General features: G+C 39.6%; 2 protein-coding genes across 3 annotated transcripts; one reads left to right on the top strand and one right to left on the bottom strand.

Annotated features, from left to right (window-relative positions):
* Positions 1 to 1694: 1694 nt before the first annotated feature.
* On the bottom strand, positions 1695 to 14158 carry LOC117295896 (E3 ubiquitin-protein ligase RNF126-like). 2 transcript variants are annotated; one of them, XM_033778682.1, is made up of 10 exons: positions 14074 to 14158; positions 12570 to 12637; positions 11397 to 11463; positions 9750 to 10015; positions 9241 to 9312; positions 5897 to 5972; positions 4946 to 5039; positions 4110 to 4225; positions 3152 to 3288; positions 1695 to 2153 (listed from the first exon to the last, which is right to left on the bottom strand). In XM_033778682.1, exons 1-9 carry the CDS (start codon positions 14155 to 14157, stop codon positions 3181 to 3183), a joined length of 951 nt encoding a protein of 316 aa, XP_033634573.1. In that variant the 5' UTR covers position 14158; the 3' UTR covers positions 1695 to 2153; positions 3152 to 3180. The 2 variants fall into 2 exon arrangements, with proteins under 2 accessions (XP_033634573.1, XP_033634575.1); XM_033778684.1 differs by having other exon boundaries at positions 1695 to 2087.
* A 605-nt stretch (positions 14159 to 14763) lies between these two features.
* On the top strand, positions 14764 to 25641 carry LOC117295734 (ADP-ribosylation factor-like protein 15). The gene is made up of 7 exons (XM_033778453.1): positions 14764 to 14845; positions 16166 to 16375; positions 17110 to 17254; positions 17792 to 17851; positions 18494 to 18594; positions 19355 to 19462; positions 20600 to 25641. Exons 2-7 carry the CDS (start codon positions 16307 to 16309, stop codon positions 20756 to 20758), a joined length of 642 nt encoding a protein of 213 aa, XP_033634344.1. The 5' UTR covers positions 14764 to 14845; positions 16166 to 16306; the 3' UTR covers positions 20759 to 25641.
* Positions 25642 to 26023: the final 382 nt, after the last annotated feature.

Raw genomic sequence — 26023 nt, 5'->3', positions numbered from 1 at the left:
GCCGTAGCTGGTTAATGGACATAGTTGACTTGGGACTTCATGAATTAACAACAAAAATTGTATGCTTACAGGCTTTGAGAAAGTGTGCCCTAGTGGAGTAGCACCGTATAATATCAAAAACATTGAATTGAATGGTTCAACATTTCTTGCTTCAATGTCTAACATAGGTTTTATTTTAAGTATTGTATAAGATAAAACTGTAACAACAGCTCTCCATTGCTCGTTACCAAGTAAATTTTTATTTGAATAATTGCCAATAGTGTCCAGTGCCTTTAAGGTATGTGACATTATTAAGAAAGTGCCACAGAGCCTGAACTTCATGCAGCTTGATTTGTACAACGCTCAATGGAAGATTGGACAGTACAGCTTTAATCACCTTCTGATATAAAGAAAGGTGGCCGTCTCTAATCAGTTTTTTTTTTTTACAATTCTTGATTGAATGTGAAAGTTATGATACAAAATGTACACTTCTCATACCACCAGTGTTGTATCTTGTCTACCAAGAAAGGACCGGGGCCCAATTTCATAGAGCTACTTAAGCACAAATTTTTGCTTAAGCACAAATTTTTGCTTAAGCAAAAAAATCCTTGCTTGGTAAAATCAGATTACCGGCCAAGACTCCACTCAATTGTTATGCTAAGTATACAATAGCTAAACACCATTCAGAAGCAATCTATATTAATAAGGCATGAAATTTTGGCCAGTAACATGTGTAAAATAAGCGCGCTATTCTCGTGCTTAAGCAATTATTTTGCTTGTAGCAGCTCTATGAAATTGAGAGCTTTTTCTTTTTGTCAACATGTAGAGACAAGTTTTTGGGGTAACAAAATTCCAACAACTTGTCTCAAAGTCACAAATCAAAATGTAAATACACTGGTAAAATTTAAGAGCAAATGCACATTCTGTATTATAGTTTTGCTGGACTATTCTCTGGTTTGCTGTTCGGTAATTGTTCTCGTTGGAAAAAAAAAACATACTTTTCTTGATTCAAAGACAGAAGGCATATCAGTGGCAGTTTTCAATTTGCTATCAATTTTGTGTGTTATCTTGATTCAAACAGTGTAAAGACACACCAGTGGTGTTAGCCCTATATAGGACTCTTCCTCTGTGCTGTACACGGATACAGAGTCCTAAATTTCTGGGGCGTAAAATTCTCAAAGCTTCGTAACTCAAATCTTACCTGCAAGAAGCCACTAATTTCAACAGATTCACATTCCATAGTAGCATACATTTTTCTGCGTTGGGTTTTGGTCGTCATTTATTCCTCACAAATCCGTCATTTTCGTGAAATAATGCAGCTCCCAACGTTAACAAATTCCCGTTTTGATCGCACTCTCACATTGTTGTCTGCTGCCGTGCGTACACGTATACATTTGCGTGCAAGACGCAGGATGTAAGACGCATTTATTCTTGGTCACCGTATCTTGACTGCACAGCGTTAACACGCAAACAAAATATTGCGCATCAGGCGTCTTGCGTACGCACGGCTGACTGTGAGAATACAATTGTAAACGGGAATTTTTTAACGTTGGGAGCTGCATTATTTTACGAAAATGACAGATTTGTGGAGAATATATGACAACCAAAACCCACCGCAGAAAAATGTATGCTGCCATGGAATGTGAATCTAAGTTAGTGGCTTCTTGCAGGTAAGATTTTAGTTATGAAGCTTTGAAAATTTTACGCCCCAGTAATGGACCCTGATATCCAGGACGTCACTGTAGTATAATACAAAAGTGTAAGGCCGCCAGGGCTAACCTGTGGTATACCTTTAGCCACAGTACTAAAGCTGTACTTTGTTCCAATGCGTAATGAACCTTGGTTATGTCAGGTATTAACAAATTATAACTCACCGACCTTTCTCTTTTTTTTATTTCCCATGAATAACAAAAAAATGCGTTGAGAAATCAAAGAGATAGCGTGAGCATTTTGATAAAACTTTCTCAAATAAAAATAATAAGTTTTCCTTAAAAGTCAACTGTTGGTTATAATTTGATGATGAGTATACTTGCAGTATGTGGTCATGATGTCTGGTGTAGTGCGCAGCGAGCCTTGATGAACTTGTCACACTGGCTTGCTAGTGTCATCTGCGTCAAACTGGACAAGACAAGATTGTCAGTTAGACCAGCATGCACAGGACATCATCATTGCATCTGGAATATCAATAAGAATAAGAATTAACAGTTAATAACAATTATGGCTTCTCATAGCGCTCAAGTCCGTCACTCAGTGATGCTCAAGGCGCTTCAACATTCAGTATTTTCCTTCAATGTAATGTGGAGTAACATTTTGGAAGTATGAGATTATTTCTTTGTAGCAACATGTACTGGTTTACAAGGTGCTGTGGTGCAATATGCTGTCGATCAAACCTGGAACAAAGGGGCGAACCACTTCTCTTTTTCGATAAGTGCACTGGGTTCTTTTGCATGCGTTACACAACAAATGGGACCAACAGCTTTGAAAGAGGCAGCAACAATGGTTACTTGTCTTGCTAAAGGACACAAGTGTGACGACCAGGACTCAAGCCCACACTCTGCTATCCATAAACACTTGAGTCCGGTGCGTTTATCCCATAGAGTTATATATAAGATCTAGAGGGTGCACTGGCCTATATACGCGCCCCGGCATGCGCGCAGGTGGCCATTTTCTAAGTTGACAAAACTAGGGCCTTTCTCAAACCACGGCTTGGGCTCTGGCTCGTGCTGATATCCGTGCAATACGCGCTGCTCCAAAATGCAGGTAAAATGCAAGCTGCGTACACAGCACGCAGCAAGCCTAAGCCCGAGCCGGAGCCCAAGCCGTGGTTTGAGAAAGGCCCCTGGCGCCCCCCAAAGCGTGTGTTTGTGCGGCCATTTTGTAAGTTGAACAAAACATTATCGCGTAGCGTTCAATAAACACAAACTCCAACCATAGATATATAATTAAATTATTCTATATCTTTGACTCCAACATGTGTTTCATATTCAAATTACTTCCTTCTTGAAAACTACGTCACTTCAGCGGGAGCCGTTTCTCACAATGTTTTAATACTAACACTCCCCATTGCTCGTTAACAAGTAAGGTTTTATGCTAATAATTATTCTGATTCGTTACCACTAGATCACCCCAGATCACTCAGCCACAACACCCCACACCTTATTGAAGTGCTTACCTGTATAAAGCTTGTCTATGAAGTCTAAACTAAGAGGCAGCAGGCGTTGAATCACTGGAACCATTACCATCCGTACTAATGTCTTTCTCAGTACTGTGTCCATCCAGACTTTTCCTACATACTGGGCAGGAATTATGCTGCAAATACAAACAAATAGCATCTATTTGAATTTATGACCCAAAAAAATGCCACATTGAATAAATGATATGTTCCCTGTCCATTAAAGGATTCATCTAAAGATGTACAAATGCAATGAAAATTCCGTAAGCATTACATCGAATTATAAGAATACAATAAAGCCTTCACAACCCCTTCTCTTAAAGACACTAGACACTATTGGTAATTGTCGAAGACCAGTCTTCTCACTTGGTGTATATCTCAACACATGCATAAATAAAATCAAACCTTGGAAAATTTGAGCTCAATTGCAAGATAATAATGAAAGAAAAAACACCCGTCACACAAAGTTTTGAGACCTCAAAATCTAATTCTGAGGTCTCAAAATCAAAATCGTGGAAAACTACTTCTTTCTCTAAAACTATGTTACTTCAGAGGAAGCCGTTTCTCACAATGTTTTATACAATCAACATTTCACCATTACTTGTTACCAAGTAATTATGCTAACTAATTATTTTGAGTAAATACCAATAGTGTCCAGTGCCTTTAACGATAAGTGAAATGGGTTCTTTTATGTGCATTACACAGCTTTACGTCCCATCTGAAGCACCAAGCAAGGGACTACTGTTGTGATAATACTTACGTAGGACTGGTAAAAGTCTAGACTCATGTTTTATTCATATGTTAGTAAGCCCAGTACACATGTATGTCACACAACCAGTTCTCAAGTTGCTCAATAACCCATCGTGTTTCAACTTATAACATTAAGTCTCCAACCTTGTAACTATTACAACAACTGCCATTGAGAAAGAGATAACGGGAGATGAAACTCTAAACTTACCAATTCTAACCAGGGGACTATACAATCAGGATGAAACAGGTGTTTGCAGGGCATCTTCTTGGCTTGCTGACCAACACTAAACTCGTCTTTACAAACTGGGCACTCTAAAGTGTTTTCTGTTGATGGGGGGAACAAGAAAATTAAATATTCATTTCGTTCATGCTTTCTTCCCTAAACAAGAAGCCCATGCACTGCAAAACTATTGGCTTACAAATACAAAAACTCCAATAAAACATTAGTGAAATAACATTGGCAATGAGAAAGTTTCGGGAAGTAATATTATGACGCCTTTAAAAATACAAAGTATACGTGAAAAGAGAAGTTGACAAGTGTGAACTAAAAATGTTAAACAACTTGTTCAAGGCCATGTCCAAATTAGTGGCTACAGTTATGGCTAGATTTCTGGCTCATCATGCATTGAATTGTAGACTGTTCTTAGCAACACCCTTATCAACAGTCAAAGCCGTAACTTTAGCCGCCAATTTGAATACGGCCTAAGATTTCAAAATATTGTATAAATAGTGAATGTTTTTAAGTGAAATGGTGGGAATATTTTCACGAGTTGACATATGGAATGTTCCATCCAACAAGAGGAAAATATTCAATCTATCAATGAAAAAAAATATCTGAAACCGCAATGGGGCCTACCCGAAGCGCACCACTTCAAAATTACTGACAAAGCTAAAGCCTAATCTAAGCTAAGTCAAAGCCCAAGCATAATTCAAAGTCAAGTCAAGCCAAAGCCAAAACCTAAACATATCACAATCCCCCTCCTCAGTAACTCAACTGAATTCAAATATTGATTATTTTCTTCTCAAGACAAGTTGAAATCTTACCTAAATGTTCATTGTTTATTGTTATTGTTTGAAGCTTAGCGATATCTTCTTGTGCAGCAGGTGATGGGCCCTGCCCTTCAACATTATTTAGTAACTGCAAACAGAAAGAAACAAATATATACAGTTAAACACAAAAGATCCAATAACGACAAAATCTAGAGGAGACTTTCTTGAAGGTACATTGTAGGGTCATAGACTGGTTTCTGTCAACATAATGCTTAAAGCCACTCGTCACTACTGGTAATTACTCAATTAAATTGTCAGCACAAAACTTACTTGGTAACGATCAATGGCAGAAAAAAACCCTTGTTAGACGAATTTGTGTGCTTTCAGGAAAGAATAAAAGACTTCTAGCTAGAAGTCTTTTATTATTTTAGGGAGAAAATACCTCTTTCTCAAAAACTACGTTACTTCAGAGGGTGTCGTTTTCCACAATGTTTTATACTATCAACTGCTCTCCAATGCTTGTTACGAAGTCAGTTTTTACTTTAATATTTGTTTTGAGTAATTACCAAACGTGTACCTTCCCTTTAAAATGTTTAAACCCCTCAAGATATAGATTTCAAGGAGCCTCTGGGAACAATACCTTCAACACTAAAGAAGTACATCAAAGAGCATGACTTATTTCATTTGGAGACAAATACACAAATTTTTGTCTTCCGATTTTGAACTCCGAAATCTGAATTCAGATAAAACTCTGACATTTCTCAACCCTGAGTTAGACTTTTGAAAAGTAGGAGGCAAAATAATAATAGACCTTTATCGTGTTACAGCCATCTTCAGTTTTTTTTTTCCAATTGATACCAATGTAATCAAACCGAGGCTGGAAGAACAAAATAGTCTGGTTCCTATTTGCAAAATGAGTATTAGCATTCATTATTGTTATTCGATTTGAGGAACAAGACCCAAGATGGAGACATCATGATAAAGGTCTGTAATGTTATTTCTTACCTGGGTGATGATGGCGTCTAGACCACCTTCTCCCCATGCATAGTCTCGTGGGTTGCCATGTAGATTAAGCATTTGACTGCACAATGTAAACATAAACAGTCACATTTGGATATCAATTCAATGCAATCAAGACATGTGAAAGAAATCAGGGCTCAAATTCGGGGAGAAACTTTACAAGACCACAGGGCTTTTAGCTCAAGGTATTATATATTATAGCACCCCTTACAAGTACTCTGCCTGCTCATTGGTTTAGAGCGCGTCACATGACATGTCTTAGTTTTGCTAGACGTCCGTTGCGTGTACGAAAATGATAAATTAATAGTCTGTTACCATTTCGGATTGCACGACACTACATGCAGCACAGTAATTGGTAAGTTGTTGCTCAAACCCAAAACCCCTGTCCTTCCATCCACTTACAATGACCAGGACTTAGCAAATGAGTTCCAGAAATTCTTTGTCACCAAGATTTCAGACATCCTCTCATCATTTTCATCAGTCCCTTACAACGTGCCGCAGACATTGCCACAACTTCAACCAGAGTGTAGACTATCTGTGTTTGAGCCTGCGACTGTTGCTGAGATTCAAAGGCTTATTATGAAATCTCCTTCAAAATCCTGTGAGCTGGATCCAGTGTCAACATCCTTGATAAAGCAAAACATCGATATTTTTGTACCCTACATCACTAAGCTTGTAAACGAATCCCTCAGTTCCGGTTGTTTCCCCGATAGCCTCAAAGTTTCCTACATCAGGCCGCTCATCAAGAAACCAAACCTGGACAAGGAGATATTAAAAAACTACAGACCGGTTGCAAACTTAAAATATCTTGAAAAAGTCATCGAACGAGTAGTTTCATCACGTATTTCTGATCACATTCATACTTTCAACCTGTCCGACGTGTTCCAGTCAGCATACAAGCCTTTCCATGGGACCGAGGCTGCACTAGTCCGTGTGAGCAACGATATTCTCTCTGCAATGGACAATGGTAACCTTACAGCACTAGTCCTGCTAGACTTGAGTGCTGCTTTTGACACTGTCGATCACAACATCCTTCTCTCTCGGCTCCAGAATCACCTTGGCATAGAGGACACAGCCCTAGCATGGTGCAAATCGTATCTCTACAATAGAACTCAGCATGTATGTATTGGCACCGCGATATCCGACCCTGTTGTTTTGAACTACTCTGTGCCACAGGGGTCGGTACTCGGCCCGCAGTGGTTTACGCTATACACTTTACCGATTCGTGACATCATCCTGAAATTTAATCTGAATTACCATGTGTACGCAGATGACACTCAGCTATACATCACGTTTAAATCTTCTCAAGAAAATGCCAATGCATCTATTGCAAGACTTGAGAAATGCATCCAAGAGATTCGACGTTGGACACAACAAAACTTCCTGAAGTTAAATGATGATAAGACAGAGTTCCTTCTATTTGGGTCACGTCAACAGTTAACTAAGGTTTCAGTGCCATACATCTCCATCGGTGATGCTCGGATAGCTCCCTCGCTGAAAGCTCGGATCTTAGGGGTTATTTTTGATTCATCAATGACACTTCAGCCACACATCAACAACATTGTTCGTTTATTATCATATCACATCAGGAATATAGGTAAGATTCGCAAGTACTTGGACAAAAGTGCCACTGAAAAGGTCATTCACGCATTTGTTACTTCTCGTCTTGACAACGACAATGCTCTTCTCTACAGTCTTCCTAACAACCAGATTTCCAGACTTCAACGGCTCCAAAATACTGCTGCCCGCATTGTGACACTGTCTAGAAAATCCTGTTCTATCACCCCCATTCTGAAACAACTACACTGGCTCCCTATCTCTCAACGAATCATCTTCAAGCTGATGCTCATTGTCCACAAAGCTCTTAATGGCAAGGCTCCCCACTATATTTCTGAACTGCTTCAAGTTTACACTCCATCAAGGAATCTTCGATCAAGTTCTATGCTTCTCCTCATTGAACCCAAGTCTCGACACTCATGGGGTGACAGGTCTTTTTCTTCAGCCGCGCCACGCATCTGGAACTCTCTACCACTTAATCTTCGATCTTGTCTTTGTACTGCAAAATTCAAGTCTCTTCTCAAAACTTATCTTATGTCACAGGTTTTCAATGACTAATTTTGTTGTGTCTGTTTTTCTTTGTGTTGTGTTTTGTTTTTGTTTTGTTTTTGTTTTGTTTTTGTTTTGTTTTTGGTTTTTACTGCGCCTTGAACACCCAGCAGGGTGGATATGTGCGCACTACAAGTCTTATTATTATTATTATTTTAGTAAAAGTTTTTGCAATCTGTATTCGCGTCGTCCGTGGATTGTAGCATTCATGTCTGTAACTTAATAATAATAGTAAAGTATTTAGAGAAATGTTTGGGGTGTAACAAAACAAATATTGACTGCTTTTTACTCGTGCAATGGTTAAAACTATGACTCCCTCGGTGATCCCCGTAGCGTTAAACTAAAATAGAACGCTCCGGGGATCACCTCGGGAGTCATAGTTTTAACCACAGCACTCAAAGCAGTCAATATTTGTATACTAATCCGAATAATAATAACAGTGGCTTCTTGTTGTAGCGCACATATCCCTCACTCAGTGACGCTCCTGGTGCTGTAACATACAGTATTTTCTGCAAGGTATGTAGGAATACGTTTGAACTATGAGACCAAATCCTTAGAACCATTTATGGTTTACAAGGTGCTGTGGTGAAGTATGCTGCCAATTAAACCAGGAACACAGGGGCCAACCCTTTCTCTTTTTGATAAGTGCACCCAGTTCTTTTACGTGCCATGCGTTACAAAACGCATGGGACCAATGACTTTACACCATACGAACAAAGCAATACAGTGTCCCGGACTCGAACCCACACTCTGCTGATCAGAAACATCAGAGCTTGAATCTGGTGCTATTAACCGCTCAGCCACGACACGTCGTGGTACATGACTTCCCTTCATGGCACAATTTAACATCAACTTAATTACTTTGATATGAACAAGCACTGAGACTTTTAAGATAAGATTGATCTAATTTGTTTTAAAGGTATTCAATATTGTTTATTACTCATAGAATTTAAAGTAACTTTATCATACCCACAGTCAGATTGAACTTTCAGTTTACAAAACCTTTTGAAATGTTGGTTGGTAATCTGTGTCTGCTGAGCACCTTTTATTTGTGCTTAACAAGATTTGGTGCTTTCAGGCTTTGTTAAAATGGGCCCTGCCTCGATGTTAATTATTCTGATGACAACCAAAGCATCAAGCATATATGTCAGGACTCAATTTCATAAAGATGCTTAGCAGAGTTTGCCTTGAGGTCAAAGAAAAAAACTGAAATAGTGACTTACACTGGGAAGACGAAACCACCAGGTGCTGCTTGCTGCATGGGGTTACCCAGTCCTAACAAATGTTGCAGAATCCTACAGAGAAGGAAAAAGAATTGTGTTCAACAAAAAACTAAAACATTACACTGCAAATCTATTTTATACTTGTCACTGCCAGGATCATGGGTGCACTTTTTAATGACAACGTCCTAAATATGATAAGGACTGAGCCAAATGTGAGGTCCTTCACCACGAGATCCAAAATGGCCATGTAAAAAAGGACCAAGCCAAAGGTGACGTCCTTTATGACCAGGTCTTAAACAGCCATGTGATAAAAGACTGAGCCAAAGGCAAGGTCATTCATCGCATGAACTCTGAACCCACTCTAACCAACCGCTCTTAAACCACTCCAGCTTTGTCGCAATCAGGCATCTATTAAAACCTGGTCATGTGACAACCTTTCAACCAATAGGGCTGCCTAAACTGTCTTAGGTAAAATCAATTTAAAAGCATGCTCCTCCCTAAATACTCACGCTATCATATCAGCAGCCGGGTCCCCCCTTTGATCCCGAGGCCCCATCCTCTGAATGGTTACCCTGGACGACTGCCCTCTGGGGCCAAACTGTTGTAACCTAGGAGGATTGCTGGCTGTGGGACTGGGTGTGACGTTGCGTGGATTACTGGCACTACCGCTGTTGAAATTACTACTACTGCTACTGTTGCTGCTTCCAGGCTCGTTGGGGCCGCCCGGCGTTCTGTTCCTTTGATGATTGACAGGGTCTGCTAAATGACTCCATAACTGTTTAGATGGAACAGAGACAAATGTCAAACAACGAGTATGAATATTGTAGTACCTGTGGTGGTTGGAGCGCTTGGCACCATTCCGAAAGCACTGGGGAAACATCCAGATGAACTAGGGACAAATGTGACGGGGAGATTTGCTACAGAAGGCGGCGCTTTTGGAAAACTGAGGATCATGAGAAAGACCCTTGAGATCTAAGGCTTTGGGATGTAGCCAACTCGAGGAGTTACAAGCACAGAGGAAAAGATAAGATGAAATAACAATCGTAATAACTAGATCTTATGAAGCGCATTTTACCAATGCGCTGTACATTAATACTTGTACGTAATGCCCTTGTCATTGGCCAATAACAATCATGTAATCTTTCTCAGTTCCCTGGGGAGTATACAGCCCCGGGCTGCCATGGCGCTCCAAAAGGTTTTTCAAACCCATTGTCAACCTTGACAAGAGAAGCAATTCTAGTGAAGGGTCTTGCTCAAGAACACACGTGTCATAACCGGGATGTGAAACCACAATCTGATGACTTAACCACCAGAACTTGAATTTGAAGCTCTAAACTGCTTGGCCATGACACCCTACCACCATTGTCGTGGCCTTGCAGTCTTGTGCTCTGGATTCAAGGTCACAGAGTTCGGGTTTGAACCCCGGCTTGGCTGGTCACGATGATAGTGCCCTTGAGCAAGATACATGTACTTCACAAGAATTGCTTTGCACTTTGTAAGGATTGAACGTACATGTAAAAGTGCAAGTCCTGTGTACTAGAACAGGTACATTGAAGCACAGCTAAAATTACCCAGAACGCCTACGTACTATTCTTTAAGACTATCTTGACATCTGGCGTCTACCAGAAAAATTGCAAAGTCCCAGACGCCATTTTCTCTTACAAGCAATTAATATGCAAATGAGGTATCCGATGTTTACAAAGCATTGTTAAAAGACATTTTCCATTTGGTTTTGTAAGATAATGGCAGTTAGTGTTCTGAGGTCGTCAGCAGTCACGGTGTGGCAGGAGATTCTGTCCGGTCAGATTCTTTCCCCAAACGCTGAATTGTATTTTGGAGCTCCCTCTTTTTGACTCAAATTCCTTCAGCCCAGTTTAACTTATCATAAGAGGGGAGATACATACACGCACACACACAAGTGTGTAAACACCTGCAATCGTGGACCCTCATTTGTTCAACTCTTTGTGATAGCAACCGTGAACCACAATGATTTCCTTTGTGATAGCAACCGTGGACATATTGTCCCTTTTGTTATATGTCCCTGGTTTGAATGTGGAAACCTACCCACTGTGAAACTGGCCTAGACAATCCTCCATCCCATTCTTGTAACCAACAACAACTTTACATTAAAGACAGCAAATAAAACCTTGACTTACCGAAGTGAAAGCTAAAGCTGAATCAAATACATCACTTCTTTCACCACTAACTTCATTAGTTTCCGTCCTGTCACATAAAGAAGAAAAACACATATTGAACTACAATAAGAACTGATTCTTCATGAACTTACTTGAATGGTTTTCTTCCTCACTCTAAACAAAATCCGACACCATATGGTAACTCAGCAACTAAACTGTTGAACTCTCTAGTTTGGTGGTAAACCTGATCCCATAAAAGCGTAATGAGCTTATTAAATTTGATTTTACCCATGCACCGATGTGTTAGCACTGTATACTCAGTTCTCTCCCTAGTCCTGTGAACAAATATCACGCATTAATATTACTCGCGTGGGATTCGAACCGACGACCCTTGCGATCCTAGAGCAGTGTCTTACCAACTAGACTACCAAGATTGCCCGATAGATAGGCAACAAAAATATCTCCTAAAGGTCGGGCTGGCTGTCTCCAGAAGCGACCAGAGCATACTGATCGAAGCGTCGATCAGAACCACCCTAACTCATTTAGAGATTATCAATATGGTGTCACCGCGAACCTTTCTATACAATGTATTTTGCTCTGGGCTGGCTCACCCCAACACCGCCAACCGTGGCCACAACACTACCAAGGACCAAACAAAATTATCTTCCAAATGTTCGGTTGGCTTGTTTAGTGTTGGAAAGCTTCACTATTTATTACCAAGTATGGACTACATGTGAAATGACAGGCAAACTGGTCCAACAGGTTAGCCACTGAAAAGTTGTGGCCAAGCCATAGAAATAGAACCTGGAGAACGCTGAGCTCGGCTGCCCTCTGTGTGGGCTGTGGACGCGACGTATCGACAACAAGCACTATGCCTGTATGGCAAAACAATCATCGCGTGACATGCACGTATGGCGCAATGAGCATCAAGTGTCACGCGTGATGGCAAAATGGCAAGATGCCAGCGCACATAGACTGTTTCTAGTGTGTTCATTGGTCAATGTTCATGGCGTCACTGTATGGCAAAATATCTTGCCATACACACGTATAAAAAATGGCGTACAGTACGCGCGTCCATAAAAGTTGTCTCACAAAGAAATCCCATGCACAATGATGCACTCCGTGTTTTCACGGTTCTATTTCTATGGACCAAGCCTAGTTCTGTAAGGCAAACCTTCTGATTCAAATTCTTACCTTTCTTGTTCTTCGCTTTCGCCAACCTCTTCTATGAACCCCCCATGGCAGTTCGGACATGTGAAGTCCTATAACAAGACAAAAGAAAACACCATAAATGCTGTAGTTTATATCATAGTGTCAGTGCACAACCATCTTTTTTTGATTTTGTAAAAAATGTATCCCGCATGAAATAGCTCAGAGCAAACATGGTGTACATCTGAGCTATTTTAAACGAGATACGAATGACAATTTCAAACTCGTGCGTGATGTGAATAAACAAACAATACAATAATATTCACAACACTTTTTATCTTTCTTTTGAAGCAAGATTCAATCTGTTTTAATTTACCTACATGTATAGTGAAAAGTACACAATATAAAAATCAGAATAGTTTAGTAAACTTGTCACTTGTGACAATTCTTGAAAACCTCAAAGCAAATCAAAAAAGCAAATGTCAGGCCTGTCACCATCCATACTTCACGCGCAAAGCAATGAACCGATCCGGCCTGTCAATCAAACTGTGCGCGTTCACCCATTTGACCAATCAAAGCAATGATTGTGGTCGGACAAACTCGGTCATGCGTGCGTGTATATTTGGCACGCGCGGCAGAATCGTGCAGAATGTCATCGGGAGTGCTCGTACACGTGTCTTGCTCACGTGCGCGGCGGGTGGAGCTTAGTGGAAAGCCGGAACGGTCCATTGCGAAGCAAATTACGGGACGTAAACAATCATGTTCACGTTGCTTTCCAATTGCAATGCAGGGAAATTCATTTTTCTTTCGCAACTATGACAGAATTTTTCCTGATTTTGACTCTCTCTTTGTTTGTAAACAAATTCAAAAGGGAATGTCAACTCAAAGTAACTGATGTGCATACATTCTGTCAACCCTTCTGGACAGGTCAGGATACAATTTGAGTAAAATTTACCTAAATTAAGGGAGATGAAAGTGGTGGCCGGAAACAGAATTCAAGCCAAAAAATTGTCTTAAAAGTTTACGAAAAAGAGGCAGTAAAATATGTGACCCTGTGCTTGTGGGTGGTGGCATTCTTTTTCATGCTTTTTTTTTTTTAAAGATTGTTTTGCCATTTGTAAGTACAATTTTCAAAACATTTACAAATTCACAAATCAGTGGTGGTGGGTATAGCATGGTATAGTGATCACATCACATTCTGAAAATGTCAGTGAACACATTATGGTGAACAGCTAGCTAGCAAGGGAATAATTCATAGACATTATAATACAATTCCCAATTTAAATGTGGGAAATCCCACACGTCATGCAACAGTGTAAACTTAATGTTGTGCTGTGCCATTATTTACTTAGCTCCATGTTCACACACTCAACACTGCCACACAACACACAACTCTACTCTCCTAAACTGCTTGCTTGCTGGTTCATTCACATCACACCAGACTCGCCAACGCTATACCAAAATAATCACATCAACAAACACACTTCATATATCTCTGCTCACACTCAAAATACAACTAACAATAAAGAGTGTTACACGCAAATTTTACCGGTAATTCTGGAGCTATTTCTGTGGCACACTTGTGACAGAAAAACCTCGACGATGCTCTGGAATCTACAACAGCTTCCGCCATATTTGCATCGCACAATAATTATATGCAAAAAAACACACGGGATGTCATGGTTCGACCCAATAAATTAAACTTGTCTAAGTTCGTCCGTCTTTTTTGAAATACATTGTAATTTAAATTCAGAAGGCCATATTGCTCTTATTCTTAAGAAGTACCATTAAATTTGTTGAAAAACAGGAATCCTTTCCATTTATATATCAAACTATTGATTTTGTTTAAACTTCTGGCTTTTGAATCAGTTAAAATTTGCTGGGAATTGGGGATTTTCTTTTTGGACTGTACGGAAGTCTAATAAATGATGTCATTTCTGTTTCACTGCTCTTTGGACACGGCTGTGCTAGAGAATATTAACCAACAAGCAAGATGCTATTTCCCCCTATATTTCAAGCTTTTGATTAAACAATCTATGATTTGCGACCAAATTGTTTTTCTTACAAATTATTATTTAATTTTAAGAGATGTTTTTGTGTATAAATAGTTTATTTGAAAAAGATAAGAAGAAAAGTGTTGACATCAATTTAACATGAAACAGTGGCGGTGGTGGGGGATAGGTCAATTTTTGCATGAAAAGTTCATCTGGCTGGCCCTATTCTCTCTATTCAGGAGATGCTCAACTCTGACTGATGTGAGATGAGCGGTGCGACTACCTGCATGCAGTGCAAGTTGTAAACAGATTTCACCAATAACAATGGTATGGAACCATGTGCTTATTTACTTAGTTTGATGTCTGGTTATGATGAATTTATATTGTCACAAGATATTTGTTACCAGCCCGCCCAGATTAGGTTCAGGCAGGTTGTTGTCATTTATGTGCAACGAATCAGTCGTGTCCGTAAACATGGTAAAAGTCCGTTGCATGTGTATGTGCACATGCACTGAACTTCTGAGAAGTGATTGAATGGAATTTATGGATGGGGGATGTCCCACAGCACTAGCAATGGCGTAGTTTTCACATGGAGGAAAAAAATCATTCTTCCATGGATGGTTCAACAGCCTAGGGCAAGGTTTGCTTTTAAATTTAATCGTGTCTTCATGATGACTGAACGGCTACAAAAATACAAGACTACAACATGATTTATAACAAAAGTCAGTACAGTACTTCCAGTTGTCAATGATGTCACACGTGCATCACTGGACTGCATGTGCAGGTGATGTGGTGGAATGCTGGTCATCTCGCCACCTGACAAGCTCGCCACCAACAAAGTCACCCCCTGCAAAGTCGCCCCCTACCCGGCTCGCCCCGGGTTGAAACAAAGTCGCCCCCTGGCAATGTCGCCCCCAAACAATGTCGCCCCCTAGCAAAGTCGCCCCCTGACAATGTCGCCCCCAGCCAATGTCGCCCCCTAGGAAAGTCGCCCCCAGATGTTGTTCGGAAAATAATTAAGGCTACAATAATTATGGTAAAAAAATATAGTTAAAACATTTTCAGAAAAAATTCCGTATGAAGTAATGTGCTTGTGGAAGGTCTAACCCTAACCCTAACCCTAACCCTTAACTATTTTCTTGGGGCAACTTTGCTAGGGAGCGACATTGGCTGGGGGCAACATTGTCAGGGGGCGACTTTGCTAGGGGGCGACATTGTTTGGGGGCGACATTGTCAGGGGGCGACTTTGTAACAACTCGGGGCGAGCCGGTTAGGGGGCGACTTTGCAGGGGGCGACTTTGTTTGTGGCTAGCTTGCTAGGTGGCGAGATGACCAGCCCCCATGTGGTGGTCACTTAGGTGGGCTGTGGTGGGGGAACTGGGGAGTGGGAGGGAGGGGCCGGGAATGATCAATGTTTATGTTTGAAAACATTTCTTTGTAGATAGGGCCTAGTAGTTGCGATAATTGATGGTATTGATGAACAAAAGTGTAGGGAAGGGTCTCAAAAAATGCCCATTGCTAAGGTGACAATACTTAAAGGCATAGAGATGGCCAAACAAATAAAAGTGTCCCACAAATAGAGGGGTCACAAGTAATTTACTTTTTTTGTTACCAATCAATATCCGTCCCATCTCATCTCTGTTACAGGTTAACTTGCTGCGTCTTCCAGTTCCCTACCATGTGAAGCGTCTATGACTTAAGTCTGTTGTGAAGCATACCTCTTGTTGTTTTTGCTCAGTACAACACTCGCTGTAATTAAAGTCGTTGCTGATTGGTAAACCCAGCACCATGGGGAGCTCTCGTGCCAGCCAGTACTGTGGAATCTTCTGGGCGATGTGTAGAATTGGAACTCATAGGGTAAAACGTGTTCACATAATTGTAGCTAACAATAATAAATAGACCATTTTTATGTATCGCTTTTCACACCCGAGGGGTGTCTCAAAGCGCTTCCGGCATTATTACCCCTGGTCACTAGGCCTTAAATCATTCCTTAAACCATCTCAGCTCCCTGGGGAGTATACAGCCTGTGCGCAATATATGCGCTACTCGGCTAAACCAATCACAAGAACTATCTCTGCCCTCACAGGTACCCATTTACCCCTGGGGGGAGAGAAGCAATTATAGTTAAGTGTCTTGCTCAGGGACACAAGTGTCACGACCGGGATTCGAACCCACACTCGGCTGAACAGCAGCATCAGAGCTTGAGTTCGGTGTTCTAATATCCATTCGCCCACGACACCCCACAATGACTGGTTTGAGTTTGAAATAGAGTTCATGCTTTGTGCCAGGAACTTAATTACAAAACTTCGGCTCCGGCTCAGTTTGATTTTTATTTGTTAATTGTGATTGTGAAGCAAAGGAAACTAAATTACTTTACCCATGTTGAGCCACTGTGCAAATTGTACACTGCTTCGAAATTGATGATGGAGTCCAAACTCAAGCCCAAACTGAAGTTATGCTCCAGTAGAAATTTACAATTTACTCAATTTAATGAGGAGAAAATGTCTTGGTGCCCTTGCCCTTTCAAAAACAAAGCATACTTGTCTGGAAGATTATTCCAAAAGTCCATAGTTGTTGTTATTTGATTGCAGTGTTGTCAGAAGCTTTGCTGTCAGCGTGAGCCACCACCTAGACCACAGTACACTGCAGTCTGTCTGGGGCTGTCTGGAGCAGGGAAGACCACCCTGCTTACTCTGCTGTGCGGGGAGAAGAATGAAGAAATTGTGCCTACAGTTGGTAAGCAAGTTTCTTGCTAGAATTAGGAGATGTGGTTGTAAAAAACTTGGTATCAACTGGAAAAAAGGGTGTCTTAGTTGCTGACTGGTTCATACTTTACACAAAAGCAAATTTCCAAAGCAGTCGGTTACGTTCATTTCACTTAAACACTCAGCCACAATGCGCCCATTTAATGTTCGCTTTGCATTCGCAATTAACGTTTATAAAGTATGAACTTAATATGTAGTTGACACGTTTTGTATGAAGCGGAGTGCCAATAAAAAAATTCCAAATTCAAGACTTGATAATATCCAAAAGGTTCTGATTGCCTTTCTGGTAGAACGGTTTTTTTGACGTCATCAATACTTTAATAAGTATTTATTGTCATATATATTCAGAATATTCCTGTCCTTTTAGGTGTAGCAATAGTGCCATTTTTTTTTTTTGGGGGGGGGGTTTACTCAAATAATTCGTTAATCTAGCAAAATGTTTGAATGCATATGGATAAAAGATAGCATTGAAATAAATGTGTTTTAATTTCTTTGAATTACGTTGCAGGTTTCAGTATAAAAGCAGTTCCTCTTGAAGATGCCGTACTAAACTGCAAAGAGTTAGGAGGTAAGTCTCAATAAGTCTTGCGGAATGGTATGATCATGTTCCAGAGAAAGTTGCAGAGAACGACCAGGTCAAGAATGAATCCTCTTGGGCTTCAATGTTCAGACTAATCATGTTATAAAACATAGGCATCTGGATTTTGTAGTCTAAGATTGGGCGAAGGTGTGTCATCTCATTGACACAGCGTTGCCGGGGGATATACAGGTAAATGTAGCTTTGAAGGAGATGGAAAAAGTCCAGAAGTGGCCAAGACCTGGCCAGGGTACCTCTGAATGGGGTAGCTTAATGTGGAAGTACATGTAGTCATTGTGTTGGTTTGGTATGAGCACTTGGCACAGTTCCCAAAGCACTGGGGTTGAAATAGGCACAACTGTAAGTGTAGATCTATAGTTTACACAATGTATGCTGGTTTAGGGGCCATTTATTCGCTAATTTCCAAAGTCGGTCCTTTATCACCCGCTAGTATATCCCCATGTGATCGGTTTTGGCCAATCAGAGTCTGTAAATTGTCTGAGGTAGGCCTATTAATTCATAAATAAATAAAAATAATAACAACACATTACACAATTTTTATAAAGCATTTTATTTATGGTGTCTCAAAGTGCTCATTACATATTTTAGTTTTATTTTATTTTTATTTTACAGGTGGGTCAAATATACAACCTCACTGGCATCGATATTATGAAGGGACTGAAGCCATTGTGTTTGTTCTTGACAGTGCCTGCTCTGACAGTGATTTACAAGAGGTATATATAACTTGTTTGTCCCTCCTACTGTGTGACCCTTCAATCTCATCCACTGTGGTACAATATGATTGATAAACTATGCTAGCAGCAATATTGTATCTTGTGGATGCATGAACACAACACAAAGTTATCCCTCCTACTGTCTGAACCTCCAACATTATCAAGGATGGTTTTGAAAGATAGAAACTATGGGAGCCTGCAATATGAAATGTAAATGTAAAAACACAGCACACAGTTAACCCTCCCACTGTCTGACTCTCCAACATCATCCACTGTGATATGTAATGATAAATTAACTATGCCAGCCTGCAATATGAAATGTGAATGTAACACCACAACACACAGTTAACCCTCCTACTGTCAAACCCTTTAATCTCATCCACTGTGGTTTTGAATGACAGATAAATGATGCCAGCCAGCAAAATGATATCATGTGGTGTTTGCACACAATACTCACAATTACACAGTTGGGTCTATGCAAAGTTTTACCACCTTAGTAAACAACCTTTGCAGTTAAATGGTCTCAAATGGCTGGTCAACTCGCTGGAAAATTGTATACAAAATAGTATGATTAATAACTTAAAGAAAACTGATTGAATTAGCACCAAGTCTCATAATTTAATCTCATAATGACCTATACTCTTTTGAAAAAGTTTTGAATGAATACTTTTCTTAGTGGAGCAGATTTCATATGACAAGCAATTTTTTTTTTATCCGTACGTAAATGTGTTTCTTAAAGTTTTGTATTGTTTGCTCGTAGGTATCGGATGTGTTATCCACTACCCTGACGCATGCCTCCTTACTGGGTCTACCCCTTCTGATTCTAGCCAGTCACCAGGATAAGTCATCAGCTCGCGATAAAGACCAGGTAAAGCTCCATCTCGAGGGGCCGTATTAATGACTCTGCTTATATAGGGACCTTTTCAAAATTAGTCAAGGACAACAATTGGAAAAGTGCTGTCCAAGGTTTTAAACCAGTGGTTAATTCACCTTATTTGAAATTGGATGTCAGAGAAACCATGGAAGAAGTTTACAGTGCCTAGGGTTACAATTGTTTACAATCAGCAAATACTTAGATTGCTAAATAATATCAAAGTCTTATGTACAGCGCACGTATCTACCAACAAGGTAGTCAAGGCGCTTAGTATATATTTATACAGACAGATAAGTTATTGAAGTTATGAATTATGAGACCCAATTATTTAGCACCTTTATATAATGGTTTACAAGGTGCTACAGCGCATTCAGCAGCCACAGCCAGGAACACCTGGGGGAACCCCTTCTCTTTTCGATAAGTGCACTGGGTTCTTTTACATGCGTTACTGTACACAACACATGGGACCAACGGCTTTACGCTGTGCAGTCAGAAGGACGAAGCCATGGTTATGTGCTTTGCTCAAGGACACAAATACAAGTGTCACAACTGGGGGATTCCAACACTAACTCCGCTGATCAGAAACACCAGAGTTTGAATTCAGTGCTCTAAACCGCTTGGCCACGACACTTCCATAAGAGCCTCCGTTCTGAGCGTTACTGACAAATACATTGCACATTCAAACATGCAGGTGACAAGGCCTTTTCAGTAGCTGTACCCTGAAGCAAGAACTTGTTTTCTCTCAACATTCATTATTCATTTTTATTCAGTCAGACGATGTGATGAGATCGAGTGATGGGCCTCTGTTTAACACGTTGGTCCTTCATTGCTGTACATAGCTCCTCCCGTCTCAGGCCAGAGTCCTGGCACAAGGTGTCCACTGTATGTGACCCGAGTAGGGACCCATAGCACAAGCCTGCTATTCAATTCAAACCTAAACTCACTTTTTTTTCATCTTAGAAGGTTCCTGTTCAATACAACGTTTCTCTCTGAAATGAAATGCCCTCACCATTGCAATAATTGGAAAATGCGCTTTACCATGTTTACAAATGCTTGTATTATCATTATTTATCATAATTCAAAGTTTCAAATTTTCTGATTCGCTGTACTGTATATTCCATATTACCACAGCTTTCCGATGCCCTCAACCTAGACAACTTGAGAGCAGGTCGTGACACAGTACTACAGCTCTGCTCCAGGGACGACCTTGCCAGCGCCAAAGAAGGGCTGACCCGTTTAGCCCAAATATTACACACTACAACAGACAGTGAAGAGGACAACAGGGTGTGATGAAGACATCATTGTGCTTGCCAGGTTGCGATTTGAACTGAAATCCGGACCCAAACAGAGAATGATGACTCCAAGGCGATCCACTTTGTGCTGAGAATCTGTAAGTTTTTTAGGGTAGCAGCCCTGGGATTTCATCTTTGAGAGGGCACAACCATTTTCATTGTGCTAAGGGCACTTCCATTGGAAAATCTTAAAGTCAATTGGAGACTTTTGAAGGGACACCAAGACCATAGCCTTCATGGCACGCTTGTAATTCCAGGCCCGTGGTAGGATTTGCCCTGGAGCTGTATCTGCAGAGGTGCGTCGATGAACGTCTTTCACAATACTGTTTAAAAAAAGAATGCTGTTTGTTTTGTAGTTTTCGTCCAGAGAATTGTGTGTGTGCTTGCATCTCTGGAGCTTGGGTTAACATTGGAGGACGATATTCTAAGTAACAACGGCAACAGATTTGTTTGTGTGCGGATTCGTCGGCCGTAGGTCTACAGGAGACTGTATTCAAAGTTTTTAAAAAGAGGAAATAAAATTATGTCAATCTGATATAACAGTACTGAGTAGATTTAAAAGTTTAGCAGAGTCAGCTTAGACCAAACGCCATGCGCCTAGATGTTTGTGACAAATTCATGTGTTAAATGGGTTTGTTTCAATTTAAATTTGTGTAAGTAGTTTCAGGGTGTGAACATTTTTCTGTAAAGAGAAGACGTAACAGGTTTCGATGTTGTAAGAAGTTGCAAGGGTCGTGGGTTCGAATCCCACCCGAGTAATATGCCTGTGTTTGGTTTATTTTGTAGAGGATAACAATATTTTTTACGAATTTGATGCTTTGAGATTGTAAATTATAACAATACATCAACTAAATTAGGAAACTTGTAATGTGTATAGATTGTGTAAGTGTTGCACAGACAGTTGTGCACACTGTTTCAGAATTGTTTAAAAGCTTCCTAGTTTTCTATAACACAATTATTTTGAACGGCAATGAGACAAAAATAAGTGTCATCATTATTTTTCCAAAGAGAGGAATGTGTCCATTTTTTTGTCTTCTGCTTGGAAGTAGATTGGTAATCAGTACTCTAGCAATGTACCTAGTTTAGAGAAAAACTTGTTCTTTGATTCGTTTTCTGCAACAAAAGTGGATCTGAATATCTGTCGACTACCTACACGTACATGTAGTTCAGATAAGGACTTGTCCTGCATCTGTGTATCTATTGCAGTAAAATAGAATAGGAATGTATTGTTTACTTTCTGATTCCGAGTGAGCTCTATTGGGTCTTGAAGACTCATTATTAATTTGTGCTTTCTTATAAATATAGCAGGAGTGCGTTTTGGCGACGATAACCGAGTGATAACCGAGTTGTGAGCGCGGTTACCGTTTTCGTTATGACGTCAGAAACAACTATTGGTTACAGCCGCCAAAACGCACCCTAGAGTGCATTGTTTAGAAATTCTGTGTGTATAGTTTTTATAAAGTTTGCTTCATGTCAGCTTTTTGTGAGAAGACGTTAATTGTTTAGAAAATAGGGCCAGGAATGGACAAAAGAATACATGAAATACTTGCAGTGCAATGCTTTTTACAAAATTGTAATTTATAATGGTTTAAAATCACGTTCAATGCAATTGGACATTCATTTATCATCATAGGAAATTAACTGATGTTTTTTTTTATTTTTTTTTATATATACCAGCAGAATTTTAATCATCAGGAAAAATCTGTAGCTATAAGCAACTGCATGTTTATAAGAATATCTTCTTTTTATTTTAGTAAAAATTGAAGAATCCCTGCAGGTTTTTTTTGTGGTGAATTAAAAGACAAAGTATTGAATGTATTCTGTACATCTAGATGTTAATGTATTATAGAATATTGTATTCACAATTTGAACTTTGCCGTGTGCTTCAGGCCAGCCAGGGCTCAATTTTTTATTAGATGAATCGTGCATAAAATCATATTTTAGATTATCACCTAGAGCTTTCCAAAAGCTTCCGGTAAGTTCTTGTGGCTTATCGCCAAATCTGAATTGTTACAGCTAAAACTCGACTGTAGTTAATGCTACTATCACACTGTGAAGAATATGCAAGCGAATCTGCTTACAAATGGAAATATTACACACTCGCTCAAACTTTGCAACATTGGCCCTGTCTTCGTAAGCGTTGGTAACAAATTTGAAACTTTCACAAATTACTGTACTCCCCACCTCCTTATGAAGATCGTAAGCATTGGCAAAGTTCGTAAAGGCATTGGAAAGCATTGCTAAGCATTCATAATATATTCATGAGATATTGGTAATTGAGGGGTGAGACCGAGATGAAAATTGTCACTATTCAATTGCCATTTTTTGACAAATTCACTGCAATGTTCAAATATTCATCTTCCCAAGGACATTCGCCAAAGACTGAAAGCAGCAATGCAAAGTCCTTCCTAAATTTCAGCGAAAGTTGTTGAAGACGGCAATTCGCCATCGGTTTTGTAAGCATTGGTAACCCATTGGTAACATTGGTAAGGCGTGCGTATTATTCGTAAAATATTGGTAAGGGAGAGTTCAAGGGAAGATCAAGACAATATTCACTATCCAATTGCAATTTTGGCGCGAATTCATCGCGTATTTCAAATATTCATATTCGCAAGAATATTCATCACAATGTGAGAGTAGCATAAGGAAATCCTATAATAGAATGTATTGAATATGACGTCATCACCGTTCAAATATCTACCCCAAAAGATGGCGTCCGTGAGCGGGGGTGTGTGTGTTTGTGCGTGCTTGTGCGCCGTGGAAATCAAACCGGGATCGCTGCGTGCTGCGTGTTTCTTTGATGTACGCATTTAGACGCGCATACAGTTTGCCCTATACAAGATTGGGACTTTCATAGCAGCAAAGGGATCGTTCAATACGGTCTATAAGGCATAATGAAGCAGTGACCTAGCCAGAGCTGTAGCCATCAGTTTGGACACGGCTTAATCGCCAAAACTGTCCGATCTATCTTTTTGTTATCAGATGGACAGTCTTGAGGTGCTCTTTTCATTAGTCTTTGTTCAGGGCCTTTTTTTTTAATTATACCCAACCACACCAACATGACCAATGTGTTTTTTGGAAATCTTGCAGTTCACCATAAAGGCATCCGCCCAGCCTACAAGCTAATTGCTTTAATTGGCCATGCCTCCAATCAGTTTTCAGCCTTGTAAAATCCTGTTGTTGTTTTTTTTTGGTATTTTGTGTTTGTATGGAAATAATTATTGCCTGATTGATTGATTGACGTAAGACTAATAGCGCTCTGGATGTTTATTGTTGAACTTTGACCAAATCAGTGTAGATCACTGCTGACTTTGATGGAAAACTGATCTTGGCGCACAGGAGGCGTTTTATTTATTCTTCGTTTTGTTTTTGTTTTGCTGTGAAAAAAAAAAGTGATATTTATAATTTGTTACTTTTTCTTCACCTCTGGGTGTTTGTATTTTCGAAAATAAATGTACTATGTATAAATGCTGCATTAATCTTTCAAAATTATGTCTGTAAACCACTGTACTGTATGTATTATACAAGTATGTATTGTCAGGGCTTGTAATGTACATGTCCTTTAACTGTTTAAAAAAGAAAAACCCCTGCAAAATCTTTTTTGAATTTACATCTAAATTGTTGAGTCATATTGGCAAAAAAAAAAAATGAACTACATTCATCAGTGAATCTGTAAAGGTCCATTGTAGATGCACTGGAGAAAAAAACACAAGACTACATGTACATAACCGTTACCGCCCCCATTGCTAAACCACTACAGCCGATTTCACGAAACGAATCCTATCTCGAGTTAGGACAAGTAACCGGTCCTAACTTAGGATGGGTTCAATGCGTCCTAACGTCTGTGGATACGGAAACTAACTCGTCCTTTATTGTAAGTCCTGAGAATGATCCTAAGTTAGGAAGAGTTTGGTGAAATCGGAGGCTGGAGACTGACCAGCGGTTGGGTATATCAAGCCCTGCTTTGTCTGTATACGTCTAAAATATATGTTCTTGTTTACTTCTCTGGGGTTTGTTGCTGTCTCTGTTCTTACCAAGTGTATTATAATAATTATAATAACTACTTCTTATCAATGCGCTTGTTATCCTGCCCCATGGTCATTAGGCCAATTACAATCGTGTAATCGTTCTCAGCTCCATTGGGGGAGTATACAGCCCTGGGCTGCAATGGGACTCTGCAAGCATATATGTATGTATAGTGTCAACACAATCGACCTAATTCTACCCTCACAGGTTCTACCCCTTGGTGAAGAGAAGCAATTATAGTAAAGCATCTTGCCTATAAGGGCACAAGTTTCATGACCAGCATTCGAACCACACCCCGATGACTTTATCACCAGAACTCCAGACCTATTGCAAAGCAACTTCACTTACCGTGTCATTATAAAACATAGTTTAATAATAACTTTTAACAATTTCGATTGGGACAAAATTTGCTCTCCTAAATGTAGAACCACTTACTGTATCATTTAATATAAAACATAGTTTTAATAATAACTTTTAACAATTTCATTTGGGACAAAATTGGTTTTCCTGTAGAACCACTTACTGTATAATTTAATATAAACAGAGATTAAAAACAGCTTTTAACAATTTCTGTTGGGACAAAATTTTGCTCTTCTGTGGAATCAGACGTATCTGTTTGTTTGCTGTGTTCATATTATATTGTTTAGGAATTTTGTGATGTAGTCAAGGGGGCCTACATTAAGCAAAACAATGACGTTATTATTATAAGTAAAAAATAAATAAATAAATCTGGGGGGGGATATTGCTAGCAATATCAGTTTAGGTATTCATCCATATTGTAAATTTATTTCCTTTAAAGGCAGTGGACACTATTGGTAAACTCAAAATATTTATTAGCATAAAACCTTTCTTGGTGACGAGTAATTGGGAGAGGTTGATGGTATAAAACATTGTGAGAAACGGCTCTCTCTGAAGTGCCTTAGTTTTCAAGAAAGAAGTAATTTTCACGAATTTGATTTCGAGACCTCGGGTTTAGAAATTGAGGTCTCAAAATCAACCATCTAAGCGCACACAACTTCGTTTGACAAGGATGTTTTTTCTTTCATTATTATCTCGAAAGTTTGATGACCGATTGAGCTCAAATTTTCACAGGTTTATTATTTTATGGATATGTTGAGATGCACCAACCGTAAAGGCTAGTCTTTGACAATTACCAATAGTGTCCACTGCCTTTAAACAATATTTTATTTATACCAATATGATTTTTATTCTCTCTTTACAGTCCGTCCTATACAGG

The sequence above is a fragment of the Asterias rubens genome, chromosome 10 (assembly GCF_902459465.1).
Source record: "Asterias rubens chromosome 10, eAstRub1.3, whole genome shotgun sequence".
Classification (NCBI taxonomy): Eukaryota; Metazoa; Echinodermata; class Asteroidea; order Forcipulatida; family Asteriidae; genus Asterias; species Asterias rubens.
The sequence above is the reverse complement of the archived record's forward strand: the minus strand, read 5'-3'. Positions and strand labels throughout refer to the sequence as shown.